The sequence below is a fragment of the Bos indicus x Bos taurus genome, chromosome 11 (genome assembly GCF_003369695.1).
Source record: "Bos indicus x Bos taurus breed Angus x Brahman F1 hybrid chromosome 11, Bos_hybrid_MaternalHap_v2.0, whole genome shotgun sequence".
Taxonomy (NCBI): domain Eukaryota; kingdom Metazoa; phylum Chordata; class Mammalia; order Artiodactyla; family Bovidae; genus Bos; species Bos indicus x Bos taurus.
In genome coordinates, this window is record NC_040086.1 from 6,673,985 (window position 1) to 6,695,401 (window position 21,417).

Genomic DNA, 21,417 nt, shown 5'->3' on the forward strand with positions numbered 1-21,417 from the left:
TGTTAAATAGTAGGTCCTTGTTGGTTATCCATTTAAAATATATCTGTGTGCACATGTCCATCCCAAACTCCCTAACTATCCTTCCCCCCATCATTCCCCCCAGCACCTATAAGTTTGTTTTCTAGGTCTGTGAGTCTATTTCTTTTTTGTAAATAAGTTCATTTGTATCATTTCTTTTTAGAATCCCCATATAAGCAATGCCATATGATATTTCTCCTCTTTCTGACTTACTTCACTCAGTATGACAATCTCTAGCCCCATCCATGTTGCTGCAAATGGCATTATTTCATTCTTTTCAATCCAGCCATTTTATTTTATATGCTAACAAACTCCCTCTCCTCAAAATACAGATAAAACCACGCCTCAAAGGACAATATTTGCGAAGTAAATACCAAGGTGATTCTTGGGTTGCAAATTCAATAGTGATGCTCAATACCAATGCTGTTCATAGCTTTTGAGATATCAGTTAGAATATAGTTTAACTTATTAAAAAACTTATAATTTTGCATTGGGATATAGCCGATGAACAATATTGTGATAGCTTTAGGTAGACAATGAAGAGATTCAGCCATACATATACAAGGATACAGTGTAACTTTGAAAACCATTTTCCCTTAAGGATTCTGTCCCTTTGGATCAAGACAACCAGAAGTTTCTCAATGTGAGGGGAACTCGCTTACTCGTAAACAATGTGTCCATGGAGGACGCAGGCTACTATACCTGTGCCATGACGTATGCCCACAAAGGCAGGCAATACAACATCACCAGGAATATCAAACTCCGAGTTAAGAGTGAGTACTTGCCGTCAAGAAACCTCTGTACCCTGGTTCAGCAACAAGCATGGAAGGAAAAAATTAGGGCTCACGTAGAACTCTTTTTTACCCCCAGGTTGTTATTTCTTGATTGATTTTTTTAAAGAAATATTTGTAATTGAGGGAAAATTGCTTTGATTTCAATTGGTTTGGTTTCACGTAGAATTCTTTGAGTGTCTTTGGTATGAGAGGAAAACAGATATGGCAAATCTCTTGGCACCAGGCTTAAAAGACACTTGGAAGGATAGAAAGCTGGGTGATGTTATGAACAGTGAATCCCTGGGTAGGTGACAGGGTTCTAAGTCTGAAGTTAAAATATACACCACTAGAGGGAGCCAAACAGGAGTTCACTTGGAAGGTCCCTCTGCAAGGTCGGTTTGGAAGGCTTGCACCTCAAGGGCCAGTCATCAGAACCCAGTTGCCACAACTTTGTGTCTAATTCTAGGATGTGCATGCATGATCACTTGGTGGGTCGTGTCCGACTCTTCGTGACCCCATGAACTGTAGCCCACCAGGCTCCTCTGTCCATGGGATTTCCCAAGCAAGAATACTGGAGTGGGTTGACATTTCCTTCTCCTAATTCTAGGATACTAGGATTTTTTGGAGTTTTCAATGAGAAGTCTATACACTGGTATAGCTGGTGAAAAAAATCTCTCTTTTTTGATCTTCCCCAAGCATGTCTAGCCTGAAGGCTCAGACGGTAAACAATCTTCCTGCAGTGCAGGAGACCCAGGTTCAATCCCTGGGTTGTGGAAATCCCCTGGATTTGGAAACGACAAGCCACTCCAGTATTCTTGCCTGGAGAATTCCATGGACAGAGGAGCCTGGTGGGCTACAGCCCAGGGTATCGCAAAGAGTCGGGCACGACTGAGAAAACTAAGCGACTAACACACAAGAGTGTCTCGTGGCTCTTGAAACCAGGGTTTGAAATAGCAAGGGTGCGCATTGGTTTACATGAGTTCTACCTGAAAATAATGTGTGAACAGCACCAAGTAGCAAGTCAAGTTTGTTCACTGTTTCTTCCACGCCTCCTACGTGCTGGGCATCAAGCTTGGTGCAGAGGCACACGAGCGGTGAAGTCCTGGCCCCTGCTCTGGACAGTGTGATGCTTCTCTTAATTTTATACGCTGAATAACTACACAGTCGGGGTCTTTTCAGGGCTTCCCAGGTGGCACTAGTGGTAAAGAATCCGCCTGCCAATGCAGGAGATATACGTGATGAGGGTTCGATCCCTGGGTCGGGAAGATCCCTTGGAGGAGGGATGGGCAACTCACTACAGTGTTCTTGCCTGGAGAATCCCATGGACAGAGGAGCCTGGCGGTCTACAGTCCATGGGGTTGCAAAGAGGTGGGCATGACTGAGCAAGTGAGCAGACACACACACACACACACACACACACACACACACACACACACGGACTGTTCAGGCATATAATTAGTCTACGAAGGGAAAAGATTTTCTTCTCCCAGAGAATACAGAGATCCAGTCTTATTACAGGGGAAATCGAGTCTTCCATGAATGGAAATCTCTGTGTCTGGTGAGGATTCAATCGCATCAGCCCCTTGCTCCCCCGCAGAGGGGATCCCCTAGAATCCCACCCCCCTCCACCGTTATCCTGTTCATGTGATACAGCACAGGAACACGAGGGGGCGCCAACCTACCTATTATCCTGTGTCTCGACCACACTATGTCTCAGCCGTTTTCTAGGGTGGTCCTCCGCCAGCTGCGGCATCACTTGGGTACTCATTAGACACGCAGACTCTCAGGCCTCCTCCCAGACGTACTGAATAAGAAACAATGAGCAACCCATGTTTAATAAGCTCCCAGGTGATCCTGACATGCCCTGGAGTTTCGACCCACGGATGTATCTCGTCCTTGGGGCATCTTTCTCCCCTATCTGCCTCCCTGAAGCAGCCCTGTGATCTTGGAGGGAGGCGCAGGCTCCTGGTCGTGATCTCGGTCACAATGGAGAAGCCGGCTGCTCTCTGGGCTCGCCGGGGATGCTGCCTAAAGCTTATCCCACTAGGGTTTCAGATGCTCTTTAGTGGAAGACGCGAGGATAGAGCCGTGGTGGACATGGGCAGCCCTTCATCCACCCTTCGCTGTCCTTTCTGCCCCAGTTTAGATGCCCAGTTTCTTCAAGCTGCAGGGAGAACTGCCTCTTGGGGAGCTGGGCTCTGATTCCTCCACAAAGAGTCGATTTCCTCAATTACAAGCAGGTGGCCAAGCTGGGCTACCCCGTTTCTCTCTCAGTGTGGGGTTAACAGACTTCCCAGGTGGCCATTCCCAGCGGCACCCAGCTGCCAATGCAGGAGTCTCAGGTCGGATCCCAGGGTCAGGAAGAGCCCCTGGAGGAGGGCATGTATTCTTGCCTGGAAAATTCCATGGACAGAAGAACCTGGTGGGCTACAGTCTATAGAGTCGCACAAAGCCACCCACACACGTGGGGTTAGCATCACGAACAGGTGGTTCTGGATGTCCTGTGCCTTTTTTATTTTTCAGAAGTGACTCCAGGACTCTAGTGGCAGGTGTGGAGGGGGCTACTTTAGGGTGAGGAGCCTTTGAAGTAACACCCGTCCCGTGGACATCGAGAACATTCCTGTTAAGGGTTCATTCAGGAAGCTGGGGAGTGGAATGGTTAATTGTTATCGCAGAGCATAGAACATCTGCGAGAGGAATGTGTGTATAACTGCGGCTTCTTCCAGTAATCTCTCTTCTGGGAAAAGCGTTGGCCAAAGAGCCTCAATTTTGTGGCTAGCCGGTTTCCTTTGCCAGACAAAAGCCGAGACTCACAATGTCTGGCTCTGCTGCAAAAGAGAATTTAGCTAATTAGCTAAACAATAGACCCTGACCCTCAGCTCGCAATGAAGTGCTTCCTCATTGAATCTCCTTTCCTCCTGTCTTTCTCAGAAAAAGACGAGGAGACTATTCCTGTGATCATCTCTCCCCACCAGACCATCTCAGCCTCACTGGGTAAGGACCATGTGACCCATGGGGGTGCCTGCAATCTCAAACCTGGGGCCCCGGGACCCCCGTGTCACCCACTGTGCCTGCCCTAGGGGATGCATGTCTCGGGTGGAGACCCTCCCTGCAAGAAATAACAATGTTGTTACCCCAGCGCGAATTAACAAGTGTGAGGGAACATTTCTCTTTGTCAAATGTTCATAGAAATGGCATTGTTGAGAAGCATGCATATTTAACTTCTTGAAAACTCTACCAACAAAAACACTCAGTGTAAAAAATCAGAACATTTATTGGCCATTGTTAACTACACGAAAGAAATAATTGATGGCATGATGTCCCAGGCAGCAACTGAGGTGTATTTAAAATATTAATAATTCACTTCACCAACATGTGGCTAATGCTAGCATTACACCCAAGGCTCAGACTGCCCTGCTGGCTCCCTGGAGACAGTTTCTTGTCGCTTCCTATCAGGTCAGTGGGTCAAGGGAGGTAATGCTTGTCAGAGGTTTACGTTTTTCACCCTTTCACTGTTCCGGCCAGCACACACTTTCTTTTTTTTTTTTAATTTAATTTTATTTTTAAACTTTACAATATTGTATTAGTTTTGCCAAATATCGAAATGAATCCGCCACAGGTATACCTGTGTTCCCCATCCTGAACCCTCCTCCCTCCTCCCTCCCCATACCCTCCCTCTGGGTCATCCCAGTGCACCAGCCCCAAGCATCCAGTATCGTGCATCGAACCTGGACTGGCGACTCATTTCATACATGATATTATACATGTTTCACTGCTATTCTCCCAAATCTCCCCACCCTCTCCCTCTCCCACAGAGTCCATAAGACTGATCTATACATCGGTGTCTCTTTTGCTGTCTCGTACACAGGGTTATTGTTACCATCTTTCTAAATTCCATATATATGCGTTGGAATACTGTATTGGTGTTTTTCTTTCTGGCTTACTTCACTCTGTATAATAGGTTCCAGTTTCATCCATCTCATTAGAACTGATTCAGATGTATTCTTTTTAATGGCTGAGTAATACTCCATTGTGTATATGTACCACAGCTTTCTTATCCATTCATCTGCTGATGGGCATCTAGGTTGCTTCCATATCCTGGCTATTATAAACAGCAGCACACACTTTCTTATCAAACACTGTGAAGTCTAATAAGATGTCTTTCAATGCCAACATCAACCCTGTGGGATGGTCTTATTTCTCCCATTTTCCAGAAGAAAAGATGCCTGGGGTGAGGGTGGTGGGGGTCATTGGCTCAGCGTCTGTCAAAAAGTCTCAGTTGAGTCTGACTGGGGTTCAGACTCAGGCCTGTGTGTCTGTGAGGCCTGCACCTTTTGTGTGTGTTTGTTTTTATATAATCGTTTTTTAGGTCTTATGCTCATTTATTAAACCCTGGCTGCAGAGTTCTGTCTATCTATCCATCTATCAATCACATGTCTATTGATCCATCAATCATTTATCTATCCATCCATCCATCCATCCATTCATCTATCTAGCTACCTACCTATCTCTTCTGTTTGGTCTTAGGCTTATATTTTAAGGGCTTTCCTGGTGGCTCAGATGGTAAAGAATTTGCCTGCAATGCAGGAGACCTGGGTTTGATCCCTGGATTGGGAAGATGCCCTGGAGAAGGGAATGACTACCCACTCCAGTATTCTTGAGGCTTCCCTGGTGGTTCAAACAGTATTCTTCAGTGTTCTTGCCTGGAGAAGCCCAGGCATGGAAGAGCCTGGTGGGCTACAGTCTGTGGGGTTGCAGAGTCGGACACAACTGAGCAATTAGCATTTATATTTTAAACTTTAATTGGTGACCATGGAGCCTAGGGGGGCTCTTGCAGATGCTGGGGTTGTGGCCTGACACCTGAGTTGCAGCTCTGGAAGCCTCAGCTATCTTGGGTCTCAGAAGAGCTTTCTGGAAGCCTGGGGATGTGGGGACCCAGGTCAGCGCTGACGCTGGCTCCTCCATGTTCCCCAGCCCACAAAACTTTACCTCCCACCCCGTTGCTTTGCACGCATGGATATGCCTGGCAGAGTCACCTGTGGCCAGATTGAATGGGCTGCTGCTGCCTGAGAAATCTTTTAAGGTCAGAGGGGTGTGCAGGAAGAACAAAAGCAGGCTTTCTGAGCCTGAAGTGGGGCCAGGGGGGCTAAAGGCCATGCCCCAAGGAGGCCCATCACTTGAGGACGATACGCATGGGAAGGATTTCTTCTTTTGTTCCCCACTTTGGTGACTAAAAAAAAAAACTTAGAGTGATTGAGGCAAGGGACTCAGGACCATCACATCGCACAACTGTAGAAGGCACCCTTCATGTAAAACGTAGTGGCTTTTTCTTTTGAAAGAAGTTTTGATTTTGTATTGGGGTATAGTCAATTAACAATGTTGTGATGGTTTCAGGTGAACAGCAAAGGGACTCAGCCACACACATACATGTGTCCATTCTCCCCCAAACTCCCCTCCCCCCCAGGCTGCCACATGACATTGAGCAGAGTTCCCTGTGCTGTGCAGTAGGTCCTTGTTTGATCCATTTTAAATATCGCAGTGTGTACTTGTTCATCCCAAACTCCTTAACTGTCCCTTCCCCTGCTTCTTCCTTGCAGGCAACCGTAAGTTCAGTCTCTAAGTCTGTGAGCCTGTTTGTGTTTTGTAAGTTCATTTGTATAATTTCTTTTTACACTCCACATATAAGGGATGTCATGTAATATTCCTCCTTCTCTGTCTGACTCACTTCACTCCGCATGACAATCTCCACGTCTATCCATGTTGCTGCAAATGGCGTTATTTTGTTCTTTTCTATGGCTTAGTGATAGTCCATTGTATATATGTGCCACATCTTTGGGCTTCCCTGGTGGCTCGGATGGTAAAGAATCTGCCTGCAATGCAGATTCAATCCCTGGGTCAGGAAGATTAACCTGGAGAAGGGAATGGAAACCCACTCTAGGATTCTTGCCTAGAGAGTCCCATGAACAGTCCGTAGGGTCGCAAAGAGTCAGACACGACTGAGCGACTCACACACACACAATATTCCCTTGTATATATATACCACATCTTCTTTATCCATTCCTCTGTGGACAGTTAGGTTGCTTCCATGTCCTGGCTGTTGTAAATGGTGCTGCAGTGAACACTGAGGTGCGTGCATCCTCTTGGACCATGCATGTAGAACACAGTGACCTTTGAAGGGGTTAATCCCAGATGAGCACGACCTGGGTGGAGAGCGCCCTGGGCAAACAGGAGAGCCGGGACCAGCAGTGGGCAAAGAGAATGCACACACACACCCGGATTTTTGGAGGCAGCGAGAATGAACTGTGGAGGAAGGTGGCCTGGGACTTCAGAATGCTCTGTAGGAGCCCAGTGGCCTTGGGAAGCTGTTTGCTTCTGGCTTTCCATCTGCCACGAGGAAGGAGCTGGAGATGCTTAGTAAATACTGACGCTCAAGGTGAAAGCTTAAGGGAACTAACATTCCTTCTAAGAAAAAATAATAGTGTGTTGAGGGTGTCTGAGAAGAAGTGAAAGGCCCACTGCTCATCCACATATAAGGGATGTCATATAATATTTCTCCTTCTCTGTCTGACTTATTCACTCCGCATGACACGTGACCCCTGTCCACCAGCTGGGTTCTGACGTCTGATGCGCTGTCTTGCTGTCACAGGGTCCAGGCTGACAATCCCATGTAAGGTGTTTCTGGGAGCCGGCATACACACAACCACTCTGCTGTGGTGGACAGCCAACAACACCTTCATAGAGGATGCCTACCACGGGGGCCGCGTGACCGAGGGCGAGCGCCAGTAAGTGATGGGGCGGATCTTCCTTGTCCCCTGGGCACAGCTGTTTGTGACCCTCCGCAGACGTCACTTCCTTGTACAGACGGTGTCCTAGCCAACCCATCCTATATGACGTACACACACACACCACAGGACAAACCTATATATATATTTTTATTCTAATCTGTTGGATCTTTAGCATGTTTGACATTGAGCTTTGCTAAGAATCACGAACTACTCTTGAGAATCAAGGCTTGTAATGCTATGAGTTGAGTAGCAGCCTAATACTTGGTTGGTGTTGCCTCTTCTAGTTGTTTAATTAAATCTTTTTCTCTCGAGTGTTGCAGTTTTCAAACAAATACTTTGAGCTAACATGTGTCCATTCCTGACTTTGCAACTTAGGAGTCCAACATTTTCATAGCCCTTAAAGAGACCCTGAGATGTAGCAGCTGGATCTGAGCCCCGCCTATTTCTCAGGAAACCGTGAGCTACCACAGTCTCTAAGGAAGGATGCTATGAAAGAAAGCGAGAACTCTGTTCTCATAAGCCTTCTCTGGAAAACGTTTTCTCCCTCTGAACGCAGAACAGTCACGCCTTGTAAATGGGAACCATTTTTTTGTGTGAGGAAGGCAGACCCTTCCATATTCCAAATTATAAAGGATTTTAATTTATTTTTAAATTTTATTTATTTTTTATAAAGGATTTTTAAATTGTAGTGTCAGTACTCTGAATTTGCCTGAATTTTTGCCTGCCAAATTCTTGTCTTTTTGGAAAGATCTATCCAACATGACCTTTCTAGATGCAGTTTAGTGGATAGAAATTAGGTGTGGTTAGCAGGACCTTTTGCTTGTGGATCCTCATTGCAAGAAGTTTGGGCAGGACTCACATGCCACGTGCCAGCTTGCTCATACTATCCATTTACTTAAAGGAGCCTATTTTTTCCCCCATAGATGAAAAAAGAAAATAGTCCTAGTGGACCCACAGCCATGATATTTTTATTTGTACTAATAAATAATGTGAGGCATCTTTGGATTCCTGTAACATTACAAATGGCAGTGATGTTGACTAGAGCCCTCCCCCACGTCTGCTGCCCTTGGTTCTGAACTTGAACTTCCAGAGAGCTGGCAGTGAATGGTGATGAGAACAGACGCAGAGGAGGATGGATTCCTGGAAACTCCCTCCCTCCCTTCAATATGCAAATGATTGGCTGGTCATGCAGTCCAATTTCCCCAGACTAGACATTTCTGTTCCCACCAATGGTTCATTGTTCATCAAGAGCCTTAAAAAGTGAGCCCCCCTACCTGTTTATCCAAAGAAGCTGGCTTCTGTAAGTTCGCATTGTCACAAGCATCCTATCACAGCTACCAGCATCTTGAGAGTTACTCTTATCTTCAGGAATAGGCTTAGAAAATCTCCCAAGTAAATAACAACTGTAATGGCAAGTCGCCCTAACTTGGTAAATCGTGCCGTCAGTTTAAGTCCAGCGGAGCTCTGAGGATGTGTAGGTGTCTGCATTGAGAAGACAAGCCGGCCTTTGACAGCGGATGTTGCACTGTTTTCTCACTCAGGGCATACTCAGAAAACAATGAGAACTACATTGAAGTGCCACTGATTTTTGATCCTGTCAGAAGAGAGGATTTGCACACGGATTTTAAGTGTGTTGTCCGTAATACGATGAGTTCCCAGACGCTTCGTACCACGGTCAAAGAAGGTATGGATTTCGGGGGCGGGTCATGAAAGGGAAAGACAAGTGTTGGGTGCTCTGTGGATGTGAAACAAAGGTCCTGGTTCATCAGGTGGTTACTTAGGTGAATCTGTGAGTTTTCTGTTAGTGGAGCTCAGAAAACACATCTCTCCGTATTTGTGAATGTTTTTGGTAGGGTGGAGGCTGGCTTTGGGAGATTATACTCAAAGGAAAATTTAAAGAGGAAGCTGATTTTTTGGAAAAAAGACAAAATGGTTCTGTGATAGGTTAAAAAACAAAACCAAACCCTGTGTTTCCTGTGGTTCTGCCGGATCAGCAGGGCCAGTGTGCTTCCCTGACCCCTCGAGGCGGGTAGGAGGTTTTTCATCCTGAGGTTGAGAAACTTCATCCTCCCAGGACTGGGGATTGGGAGGTACCCAGAGCTCAAGTGGGTTTAGGGTTAAAGCCATCAGTCACCAGGAAATAGGGCCTCTCTGGTTGCTTAGTGGTAAAGAATCTGCCTGTGATGCAGGAGAAAGGGGTTTGATCCCTGGGTTGGGCAGATCCCCTGGAGAAGGGAATGGCAACCCACTCCACTATTCTTGCCTGGAAAATCCCATGGACAGAGGAGCCTGGCGGGCTATAGTCCATGGGGTCACAAGGAATTGGACAAAACTGAGTGACTAAACAACAACATTAGGAAATAAAGTGCAAGACTGTAGCTAGATCAACTCACTGCTCATGGAAGAACATTGAAACAAGGAGGAAAGAAAAACCTGATTTATCCTTTTGACGTGGCTCAGCTGGTAAAGAATCCTCCTGGAATGTGGGAGACCTGGGTTTGATCCCTGGGTTGGGAAGATCCCCTGGAGAAGGGAAAGGCTACCCACTCCAGTATTCTGGCCTGGAGAATTCCATGGACTGTTATAGTCCATGGGGTTGCAAAGAGTCGGACACAACTGAGCAACTTTCAAAATTAAAAAAAATCACTTTGAAAGATCGATTTCTTCTCAGTGTTTGAGTGCTGAGCAGAAAAGGGAGGTGTAAGTGATGTAGTCTGTCAGCTGCTCGAAGGACAAGAAGGGAAGAGACAAAGTGATTCCCACTGGGGACCTTACCCTGACTTCATCACAATCAGTAAACACAAGCCCCCCTACATTTGGGTGTTTGCAGAGGAGGCAGCTGCGGACAAGTTTTTTTTAAGTTGAGAGTTATTTCTGGAGGGCACCCAGAAAGAACAATACCTATGATCCAGGCCCCCACCAGGCTGCACCCACTTCCTACAGTGACCATGGAGGAGCTGGGGGTGGGTGGGGGGAGGATGTGAAAAACCACCAGATACTGGCCCCAGAAAGCTGAGATGTATAGGAAAGGATGGTTTTAGTTAGCCCAGACTCTTGCATCTTCCCATACAGAGAAAAGCACTGAATTCCTTAACTTGAAACATCAGGAAAGCTTTTAATGGACAGTTGAGGATCTGGATAAGCCTTAGGGCAGGAATGACCACACAGTGTAACTTCTCTGCAACCATTCTCTGTACACACCAGCATGCCCTGCTTGAGCCACTGGTTGACAATGCAGAATCCTGGGTTCACCCCCAGACCTACCCAGTGAAATTCTTTCAGGGGGAGGCCAAAGCCTGACTGACCACAGAGCTCACAGCTGAAAGCTTCCACCAGGGCTCAGAGGTGCCTCCCAATAGTGGCTCCAAAAACGAAAGCTTCACTCGGTTTGTGGAATTTTAAGATGCAAGAATCATCTGGAGAAATTGCCTGAGAATGTGTTTTTTCCCGAAAATCGGCAGAGTAGGATAAATAGTATCTCAGAAATGTAGAATTCTGGCCTCCTCATCCATGTGTGATCAATAATCAGAGCCTCTTTTGTGAATCTAACAAGTAATATACTTATTAACCTTTTCATCAATTTTTATTGGAGCATAGTTGCTTTACCATGTATTAATTTCTGCTGTACAGCAAAGTGAATCAGCTATATGTTTACATTTATCTCCTCCTTTTTTGGATTTTCTTCCCTTTTAGGTCACCACAGAGCACTGAGTAGAGTTTCCTGTGCTATACAGTAGATTCTCATTAATCATGTTTTATACAGTGTCAATCGTGTATATATGTCAATCCCAACTTCCCAGTTCATCCCCCACCTCTACTGTTCCCTCTTGGTATCCATACATTTGTTCTCTACATCTGAACTACACCTTCTCTAATTCCATCTTTACTCTTTTTTGTGCTTTTATATTTATTTTATTGAGATATTATTCACATACCACAAGTCACCATTTTAAAGTGTTAAAATATACTTGTTAACTTTCTAAAATTTAATTTTTATTATATTTTGGAGTATAGGTGGTTTATGGTGTTGTATTATTTTCAGGTGTACAGCTCAGTGATTCAGTTATACATACACACGTATCTATTCTTTTCTGGATTCTTTTCCCGTATGGGTTATTGCAGAGTATTGGGGAGAGTTCCCTGTGCCATACAGCACGTCCTTGTTAGTAATCTATTCTATATAGTGTGTATATGCCAATTCCAACCTCCCAATTTATCCCTCTCCTGCAGCACTTGTTAACTTTTAATCAACACTTGCTTCCTATATTTTCATAACACAGAGCTGCAAAGGAACAGAATTAAAAACAGCTGGATCCAGGCAATAATCTTGACACCTAAAGCTCCTTTATCCCAGATTTTTCTTTTCCTTTGTTACTTTACTGACTCTTCCTGACACCCAGGCTCCCTGGAAAAGGACATATTATACCCTGGTCACATCACAGTTAGCCAGCAAAGACCTCGATAGACCCCTTACTGCATACAGTCCAGCAGGTGGAACAAAATTAGACCTTGACACATGCCCCACCCCCGCCGAAATCCACACTGCTTCTCTCTGCTGGATATTTGTTCTACCTGACTTTGTTGTTGTTGTTATTTATTTTTTTACCCACTGTGGGGCACATGGGATCTTCCCCAACCAGCGATCAAACCCATGCCCCCTACACTGGAAGCTTGGAGTTGGACTGAACTGGTTGTTCAGTCACTATGTCTGACTCTTTGTGACCTCACGGACTGCAGTACGCCAGGCTTCCCTGTCCTCACCGTCTCCCAGAGTTTGCTCAAACTCATGTCCATTGAGTCGGTGATGCCATCCAACCAACTCATCGTCTGCCATCCCCTTCTCCTTTTGCCTTCAGTCTTGCCCAGCTTCTGGGGCTTTTCTAGTGAACCACTGGATTGCCAGGAAATTCCTGTTTACCTTCCTTGTTTCCATAATGCCGTCAATATCATTCTCAGTACTCTTGATCCGGGCGTCCTTCTCTGTAGAGTGCACGGCAGTGTCCCATTTGGCCACAGGAGCTTGTTCACAGCTCATGTGTCTCTGTTCTTCCTACAGCTGCCACGTTCTCCTGGGAGATCATGCTTGCCCCGCTGTCCCTCATCGTCTTGGTTCTGGGGGGCATATGGATGCACAGACGGTATAAACGCAGAACTGGAAAAGCCTATGGTTTGATGGAGTTAAAGACTGGCCATCCAGATTCGCAATCCTATCCGAGTAAAATAAAGGAAATAAAATAGTTCAAATCAAACCATGTCCTTTCCAACGGGAGCGGCTCAGCTTTGTGAAGGATGCTGTTCTTTTCCTCAGTTATTTACCAAAGCTACTGTGTGTATAGTGGGTTTGTAGTGAAAGACTGAAATGTCCACGTAATGTTTACTGTGAAACCAGATCACGGGAACCAGGGTGCGTGTGGGTGGGTGTGAGGCGCTCTTTGAATAAGAGTTGAAAACATCAAAATGAGTTTTGAAATTCATTTATTCATTTCATAACAGTGTGTTAAAAGTTCTATGTCGACTATGTTCTATGGCAGATGTTCTAGATACAAAAATAGTGAGGGCGTGGTTTTCCTTTTGGAAGGGTGGGATTTTATCTCGAAACTGGAAAGGATGATTTAGAAATACTAAAGAGGAAGAATCCTCAAGAACTGGTAAATGCTTTTTAAAAGGATGGTCCAGAAAATGGTAATTTCAAATAGATGGTCTGAAAAATACGTAACGTACCAGTAAATGGAGAAATGGATTCAGCTTTCATAATTAAACTTCTGAAAATAAAGAGGAAGAGTGTTGAGATGGTTTATACACATTGTGGGGAAAAAAATCACAGCCTCTTTTATATAATATACCAAAAATAAATTCCTGCTAACTTAATGAGTTAAATTTAAAAATCAAATTGCAGAAAAATTGGCATGACTCACTCCTTTACCTATTCAAGTCTTTGTTCAAATGTGATCTTCCCAAAGGCCCTTATAGTTCAGTTCAGTTCAGTAGCTCAGTCGTGTTCAACTCTTTGCAACCCCATGAATCCCAGCACGCCAGGCCTCCCTGTCCATCACCAACTCCCAGACTTCACTCAGACTCACGTCTATTGAGTCGGTGATGCGATCCAGCCACTCATCCTCTGTCGTCCCCTTCTCCTCCTGACCCCAATCCCTCCCAGCAGCAGAGACTTTTCCAATGAGTCAACTCTTTGCATGAGGTGGCCAAAGTATTGGACTTTCAGCTTTAGCATCAGTCCTTCCAAAGAACACCCAGGACCGATCTCCTTTAGAATGGACTGGTTGGATCTCCTTGCAGTCCAAGGGACTCTCAAGAGTCTTCTCCAACACCACAGTTCAAAAGCATCAATTCTTCGGCGCTCAGCTTTCTTCACAGTCCAATTCTCACATCCACATATGACCACAGGAAAAACAATAGCCTTGACTAGATGGACTTTTGTTGGCAAAGTAATGTCTCTGCTTTTGAATATGCTATCTAGGTTGGACATAACTTTCCTTCCAAGGAGTAAGCGTCTTTTAATTTCATGGCTGCAATCACCATCTGCAGTGATTTTGGAGCCCCCCAAAATAAAGTCTGACACTGTTTCCACTGTTTCCCCATCTATTTCCCATGAAGTGATGGGACTGGATGCCATAATCTTCGTTTTCTGAATGTTGAGCTTTAAGCCAACTTTTTCACTCTCCTCTTTCACTTTCTTCAAGAGGCTTTTTAGTTCCTCTTCACTTTCTGCCATAAGGGTGGTGTCATCTGCATATCTGAGGTTATTGATATTTCTCCCGGCAATCTTGATTCCAGCTTGTGCTTCTTCCAGCCCAACGTTTCCCATGATGTCCTCTGCATATAAGTTAAACAAGAGCCCCTCTACTTCCATCCTTCTGTGTCCCCCCACCAGCTGTGCTTTGTGTCATTTTTGCTCTTACCCACACCAGACCTTCTGTTTTATATTTGCTTGTTTATTTTATGTCTGTTTTCCCCACCAGCATGGGAGATCCTTGAGGGCAGAGATGTTATTTTGGTCTCAACTATACTCCCAGTACCTAGAATCAAGCCTGCTGTTCACTGGGCATTTAATAATTATTTGTAGAATAGAAGAAAATAGGATGAATTCTCTTTATAGCAATAGATGGACAGGATTCATTATGTTATGATTTCTGCGTAATAGAACAATAAAAGCAAAATGTCAAAGAAACTGCATCAAGCAAGATCAAGGCATTAATAACTATAATTTTCAGAGGGATTCAAGGTTTTAAGAAAGGTGTCAGAACTGAACAGATGAAAGAACATGAGTAAAGAATTGCAGAGGAAACAAGCACCGAGGAACTGTGGTTTCCGTAATAATCAGAGATGAATTAAAGAAACACTCACACACTTTTGCTGTCGTTCAGTTGCTAAGTCCTGTCTAACTCTTTGTGACCCCATGGACTGCAGCACACCAGGCTTCCCTGTCCTTCAGCATCTCCTGGAGTTTGCTCAAACTCATGTCCATTGAGCTGGTGATGCCATGCAACCATCTCATCCTCTACTATCCAGTGTTAAAAGGTGATACCAAGATCATTACAAAACAGTCACCCTCACACGCTGTGATACCGTGTATACATTGGTACTGGGAGGTGACAAGGTATACCCGCGATGCCAGTGGGGTGCTGGGACCAGCTTCCAGTCCTGTGCGTGTGGGTTCAGTCGCATGTGACTCTTTGCGACCTCGTGGACTGTAGCCCTCCAGGCTCCTCCATCTGTGGAATTTTCCAGGCAAGATTACTGGAGTGGGTTGCCATTTCCTACCCCAAGGGATCTTCCTGACCCAGGGATCGAAACAGAGTCTCCCGCATCTCCTGTTGGCAGGCAGGTTCTTTACCACTGCACCACCTGGGACCAGCTTGCACCTTCTTAAAGAGCCAGTGTGTCATCTCTCTGTTCAGTGATGTCATCTGTAGCTTAAAACCAACTCTGGTGGGAGAATTTACATCACAGAAATTGGCAAATGCCACAAGTTTCCCCTCTGCGGTACCCCACTATGAGGACCATAGAGATGCCCAGTACTGCTATTCCTGGGAACTTAGGACCTGATTCAGTAAAATAGGAGATAGCGTTCAGTGAAACTTACCACCCTGATGATGAAACATTATGCCTCAGTAATAAGTGATAATTATCAAGATTCTGAGACCAGGATATTTATAATATTAAAGTAAGTTTGTATGCAAAACAGAAGTTGTCTTATACAGTTGGACTGCACCCCACAGGTCTGCAAGCCTTGTAATTGCCCAGCCTGGAGACCCAAGAAAGCTTGGAAACGGTGGCAGAGACATGAGTGGCTTGTTGGATGGGGCCAAGTGGCCTGGATCCACCGCCCACCATGGCTGGCTAGCAGCACAGGGTGGCAGTCTTCACTCCTGGGGGAGCAGGAAGTGTTAGTTGCTCAGTCGTGTCCGACTCTTGGCCACCCCATGGACTGCAGCCCACCAGGCTCCTCTGTCCATGGGATTTCCCAGGCAAGAATACTGGAGTGGGTTGCCATTTCCTTCTCAGGGGATCTTTCCAACCTGGGGGTTGAACCTGAGTCTCCTGCATTGCAGGCAGATTCCTTAAGCTGAGCTACCAGGGAAGAGTAGGAAGCTACCGGTTCTAAAAGGAACTGATGCAGATTGGCTTATTGGTTACCCGAGAAACCAGCTTCAGGCCTGACCTCACAGGCCCTCAGGTTAAAGACATTTCCCCTTAATAAGCTAGCAGGTGGAGCCCTTCTGGCCTAAGGATCAGAACAGTCTTGGGCCTGGAGCAGAGGGAGAGCACTCTCGTGTGAGTGGGCATAGGGGAAGTCCATAAGATTCACGTGTGGGACGCACAGAGCGCAAGAGAGGAGCCACTCTTTCATCCTGGGCCCATGCAGTTTAAATGGTTGCAGTGATGTTAAAATTTGTTTGCATTGAGACAAGGAGAAAAACAAAACCCAGAGACTTTGAACACATGTTTCTTAGGTTCACGTCAAGCTGCCTTCGTGATCCTGCACGAGCCCTTTCATCTCATGGTAGGTCAGTCTTCTTATCTGAAGAATGGGATAGTAACAGGCCTGACCCTGGAGTCTTTAATAGAGTCTTTTGCTCTTTTTGTTTATTTATTTATTATTATTTTTTGAGTCTTTGGCTCTTTAATAATCAAAAACCATAGTGGGAATTCCCTGGCAGTCCAGTGGTTAGGACTCCAGGGCTTTCATTGCTGTGGAGGTCGGGTTTCACCTCTGGTTGGGGAAACTAAGATCCTACAAGCTGAGTGGCAAGGCAAAAACAAAAACAAAAACAAAAACACCTAGGAATAGACAGAAGTAAATATTTAGACCATTTACTTAGAACCATTACTTCTAAACATTTAGAAGTAAATGTTTAGACCAAAGGTCAGCAGATGAGTTTTCTGGCCAAATCCAACATGGCCTCTGTTTCTATAAATTCAGTTTTATCAGGACACAGGAAGGCCTATCTGTGGATGGACCGTCCACGGCTACCCTGGCTCTTTGAAGGTGGGGCTGAGTAGTGAAGTTCTGGCTGGAGAATTTACCCTCTGGCCCTTTACAGAAAAAGTTTGCAGATGGCTGGTTTAGACAAGGAGATGATGGGCAGTTTTGACCCTTCATTTTAGATTCCCTGTTACTATCATCTCTCCCCTTCTTTGCCTGTTTTCAAAGCTGGTGAAGAGAGAGACGTGAGATGGAGCAGGCAGAGGTCTTTTGCATCCATCAGGAACTTTCACGTGAAGGAGTGGAAAGTGAGGTTGGAGATGGTGGACAGGTGAGAGCCTTGTGAACGGCTGCTCCAGATGTTTCTCCTTTGCTGGGTCTTCAGCTCGGGGGCCACGTGGCATTCATCCTGCTTCCCTCCTGGGGCCCCTCCTTGCGGGCTCTTCACCCCACCTTCAGATCTGGGCGGCTTTAGCCATGACCCAGAAAAGGAGCAGCCTGCAGCCAGGAGAGCCACCACTACCAGACTCTACCTGACAGCTCCCTTACGCATTTCCTCTCCTCTCTGAAGATTTGAAGTCTGGGTCACGTTGTCAGAGAAAGTGGGAGACACTCGGGGAGTCTGGGGCACTGATTTATGATCATATCCAGGGGTAAGTGGGACACCTGGGCTTCCCGGGAGGCCTTAGTGGCAAAGAACCCGCCTCCCCGTGTAGGAGATTTAGGAGATGTGGGTTTGATCCCTGGGTTGGGAAGATCCCCTGGAGGAGGAAATGGCAACCCACTCCGTATTCTTGCCTGAAGAATCCTTTGGACAGAGGAGCCTGGTGGGCTTCAGTCCATGGGGCTGCAAAGAGTGAGACACGACAGAAGCGGCTTAGCACGCATGCACAGTCTAGCGCTGGAGTGGGAGTGATGCGCGTGGAATAAGACTGGCCGTGTGCTGACCGTTGCTTACACCGGTCATGTGTGCAGGACATTCCTTACACCAATCTCTCTATAAAAGTTTCCGTCACAACCTGTGAAACTTTTATAGAAACTTTTATAGAGAGATTGGTGTAAGGAATGTCCTGCACACATGACCGGCGGATTCATTTTGATATTTGGCAAAACTAATACAACTATGTAAAGTTAAAAAAAAAAAGTTTCTGTCAGAGCGTAGAAGCAACGCAGATACCCACTAGACAAGACAATGGCTACATAAACTGAGATGTCATAGCACAGTGCAATCTTCTGCAAAGGTTAAAATGAATAAAGGACAGCTACCTGCAGTTGACTCTTAGAAAGATATTCTTGAAGAAATATCAAATCCCAGAAACATTGATTTGTAGAATGATGTCCTTTTATATGATCTTCCCTGGTGGCTCAGCGGTAAAGAACCTCCCTGCCAATGCAGGATACCTGAGGTTTGAGCCCCGGGTTGGGAAGATCCCCTGGAGAAGGAAATGGCAATTCCAGCATTCTTGCCTGGGAAATCCCATGGACAGAGGAACCTGGCAGGCTACATTTTACGGTGTTGCGAAGAGTTGGACAAAACCGAGCACGCACATACATTCTTTTATAGAAAGTGGAAAACAACTAAAACTAAACTCTCTAAATACATACATGCACATATATTAACATACATTCAAATTTGTATCTGAACACATACGATAAAACTATTTTAACTGTATGTGAATGTATCTGTATTTAAAGAGCACATATGTGATTTGAAGCATTTAAAATTGCCTGTACTTTTAAGAAAGCAGGCTTCCCTGGTGGCTCAGCTGGTAAAGAATCCTCCTGCGATGTGGGAAACCCAGGTTTGATCCCCGGGTTGGGAAGATCCCCTGGAGAAGGGAATAGCAACCCACTCCAGTATTCTGGCCTGGAGAATCCCATGGACAGAGGAGCCTGGCGGGCTACAGTCCATGGGGTCACACACAGTTGGACACAGCTGAGTGACTGACACTTAAGAAAGCAGGAGATGAGAAATGTAAGTTTCAGGATAGTGACGTCATCAGGTGACAGGTAGGACCAGGGTGGAGATACGGAGGGAGGTGTAAGTTTCCTCAAGTGCTGGCTGTCACACTGTTGTTTAGTCACTAAGTCAGGTACAACTGTTTGCAGCCCCATGGACTGCAGCCCACCAGGCTCCTCTGTCCGTGGGATTTCCCAGGCAAGAATACTGGAGTGGGTTGCCATTTCCTTCTCCAGAGGGTCTTTGTGATTCAGGGATCAAACCCACATCCCTGTATTGCATTGCATTGCAAGTGAATTCTTTATCACTGAGCCACCAAGAATGCCCTGGCTTTTATACTGAGTGGTGGGCTTTTATTTTTATCAAACAGGTCAAGAAACAGGCCGCTTAAGAGTATGTGCCCTGAACCAAAGATTCTGATTAATCTAATTCTGAGCCCCTGAGTCCAAATTAAACAAAAAGAAACAAGATGGTTTCTTAATGTGGCTGATCTCATCCATTTTACTTTGATTCCATTGGTTTCACTTTCTTAAGGTGAATTTTTTCACCTCCTCCTACAAAATGTGGGGGCGAGGGGAGATAGCATCTGACCACCTTACACTTCTCTGCTGCCCATAGGAAAAACAAGCCCGAGGTCATCCCATCCCACCAGCCCAAGGACTGCCTGAGGATGACAGTGGACACAATAATTTCTGCGTGAGAAATGAAATTTGATGTCTCAAGCATTTCAAATGCTTCGGGAGCAGATAGGTGCTTCTCGGAGAAGGCTGGGTTGTCTGTCTACCGTGATGGCGAGGTGTTCTTGCTCTCTGATGTATCCCCAGCTCCCACAGGCACTGAGGAAGTGTCTGCTGGGGGGATGGATAAATTGTGTGTGACCTGAGTTCTCCGGGGACTCGTGAGCCTGTGTGAACAAACGGGATGGCCTCAGTGAGACCCTTCGATTTTCCCTTTTCCTGATCCTGCTCCCAAACTCGCTGTGGTTGTTTCCATGGCTCTCACCATGGCTCACTCTGACATGAAACGGGTCTTGAGCTTTTGTGGTTTCTTACCTGTTCTTGTCTGCCCCTCCATCCTCACTGGCACCTGTCACTCATGCCATCTTGTCGGGGCCCCTTGTTACAGCTGCTGGCCTCTGAGAGCGCTGTCACCCTGCAGAGTGTTCTGGGGTGACCTGACTGGGGAGCAAGCGGCCCAGCTGCCCCCTCCCCGGGCTGCAGCCTCTGTCAGCTATGGTGTCAGGAGCCGCCTCGTACTGTTGTAGGGCCCCCTGTTCCAGGCATCACAACGGTGGTGCTGGTGGCCTGATAGCCTCTCTCCCACGGGTCTGGCCATGGAGCCACCCTCCTCCTCCCTGGCTGCCTGCCGAAACCACTTCCTCATTCTTTGGCAGACAGAGAAAAACCAGATCAACCCTCCTGCAGAGAGACTCCCAGGGGTGCTGACCACTGCTTCTTCAGAAACGGCTTGGCTGTAAGCCCTGAGGGAGGCCCAGGACTCGGGCTCCGGGAGGCCAGGAGCTGCTTGGCCAGAGGCAGGGACTGGGAGAGAAAAACTGTTGATGTGGGAGAGAGAGGAGAAAAAAAGCAAGAATGGACAAGGGGAAACAGACATTTAAGCGTCTGTAAATGTGCAAGGTTTTCTATGTTTTACCTAATTTAATCCTCAAAAAAAAATCTGCAAGGTGGATACTGTAACTCATGTTTGAGAGATGAGGAAACCAAGGAGTTTAAATATTATTTCCCAGAGAAGGTGGCTTAGATGTGCAGCCACAAAGGGTTGCCTAAGACTGGATTCCAGAACTCGGCACAGTTGAGAACAGCTGGGGGCAAGTTCTTTTCAAGAACGTGGGAGGAAGGGGCAGGGCAAATATTTGTCTTTAGGGGTGGGGGGGGGAAGCACAGCCTGGCTGCCGAGAAGCGCTGAGCTACGTGTGTCCAGCTCCTCTCCCCACTCATCTAGAATCTGTGAGGGGACCAGAGTGACTCATGGGGGTACCTCCACACGGGAGGAAGCACCAAACCCAGACATGGGAGCCAAGTGGTCCTGTCGCCTTCGCTGGGGCTTGTTCTCCTGGCTCATGGGACTCCAGCCAGGGCCCTGCTTACCCCACGGGGATGGAGGTGAGCAGCCCACCAATACAGTCCTGCTCAGTCCTGGAAATACAGGTGTACTTTCCAGATCATTCTGAGCCTGCTGTCGGACAACATTCATTTAGCCTCCAGAAGGCTCAGAAATGATTCAGAACATGATGGGAATGAGATTAGCAGCAAAACCACGATCTACTCAGAGCTGGAAATTCACCTGACTGTGTTTCCTGTCCCCAGTAACCACATGAAAATGTAGGTTTTATTATTATTCAGGGCTGGTGAGGCCAGCAGATCAAGAGATGAGTGTCACTGGAAAGATGGCGTGTTACTCACAGATCCCAAGAGA

The 21,417-nt window shown here is 46.3% G+C and overlaps 1 protein-coding gene across 2 annotated transcripts in view; it reads left to right on the forward strand.

The window, feature by feature from the left end:
- Positions 1-13,377, forward strand: part of IL1R2 (interleukin 1 receptor type 2) — a 39,081-nt gene extending 25,704 nt beyond the window's left edge. For both annotated transcript variants that reach the window (XM_027554751.1, XM_027554750.1), the window contains exons 5-9: positions 620-791; positions 3,723-3,785; positions 7,438-7,573; positions 9,118-9,260; positions 12,633-13,377. In XM_027554751.1, coding sequence (XP_027410552.1) covers positions 620-791; positions 3,723-3,785; positions 7,438-7,573; positions 9,118-9,260; positions 12,633-12,814 — 696 coding nt within the window. In that variant the 3' untranslated portion in view covers positions 12,815-13,377. The remainder of the gene's footprint in view (positions 1-619; positions 792-3,722; positions 3,786-7,437; positions 7,574-9,117; positions 9,261-12,632) is intronic.
- The last annotated feature ends 8,040 nt before the right edge of the window (positions 13,378-21,417 follow it).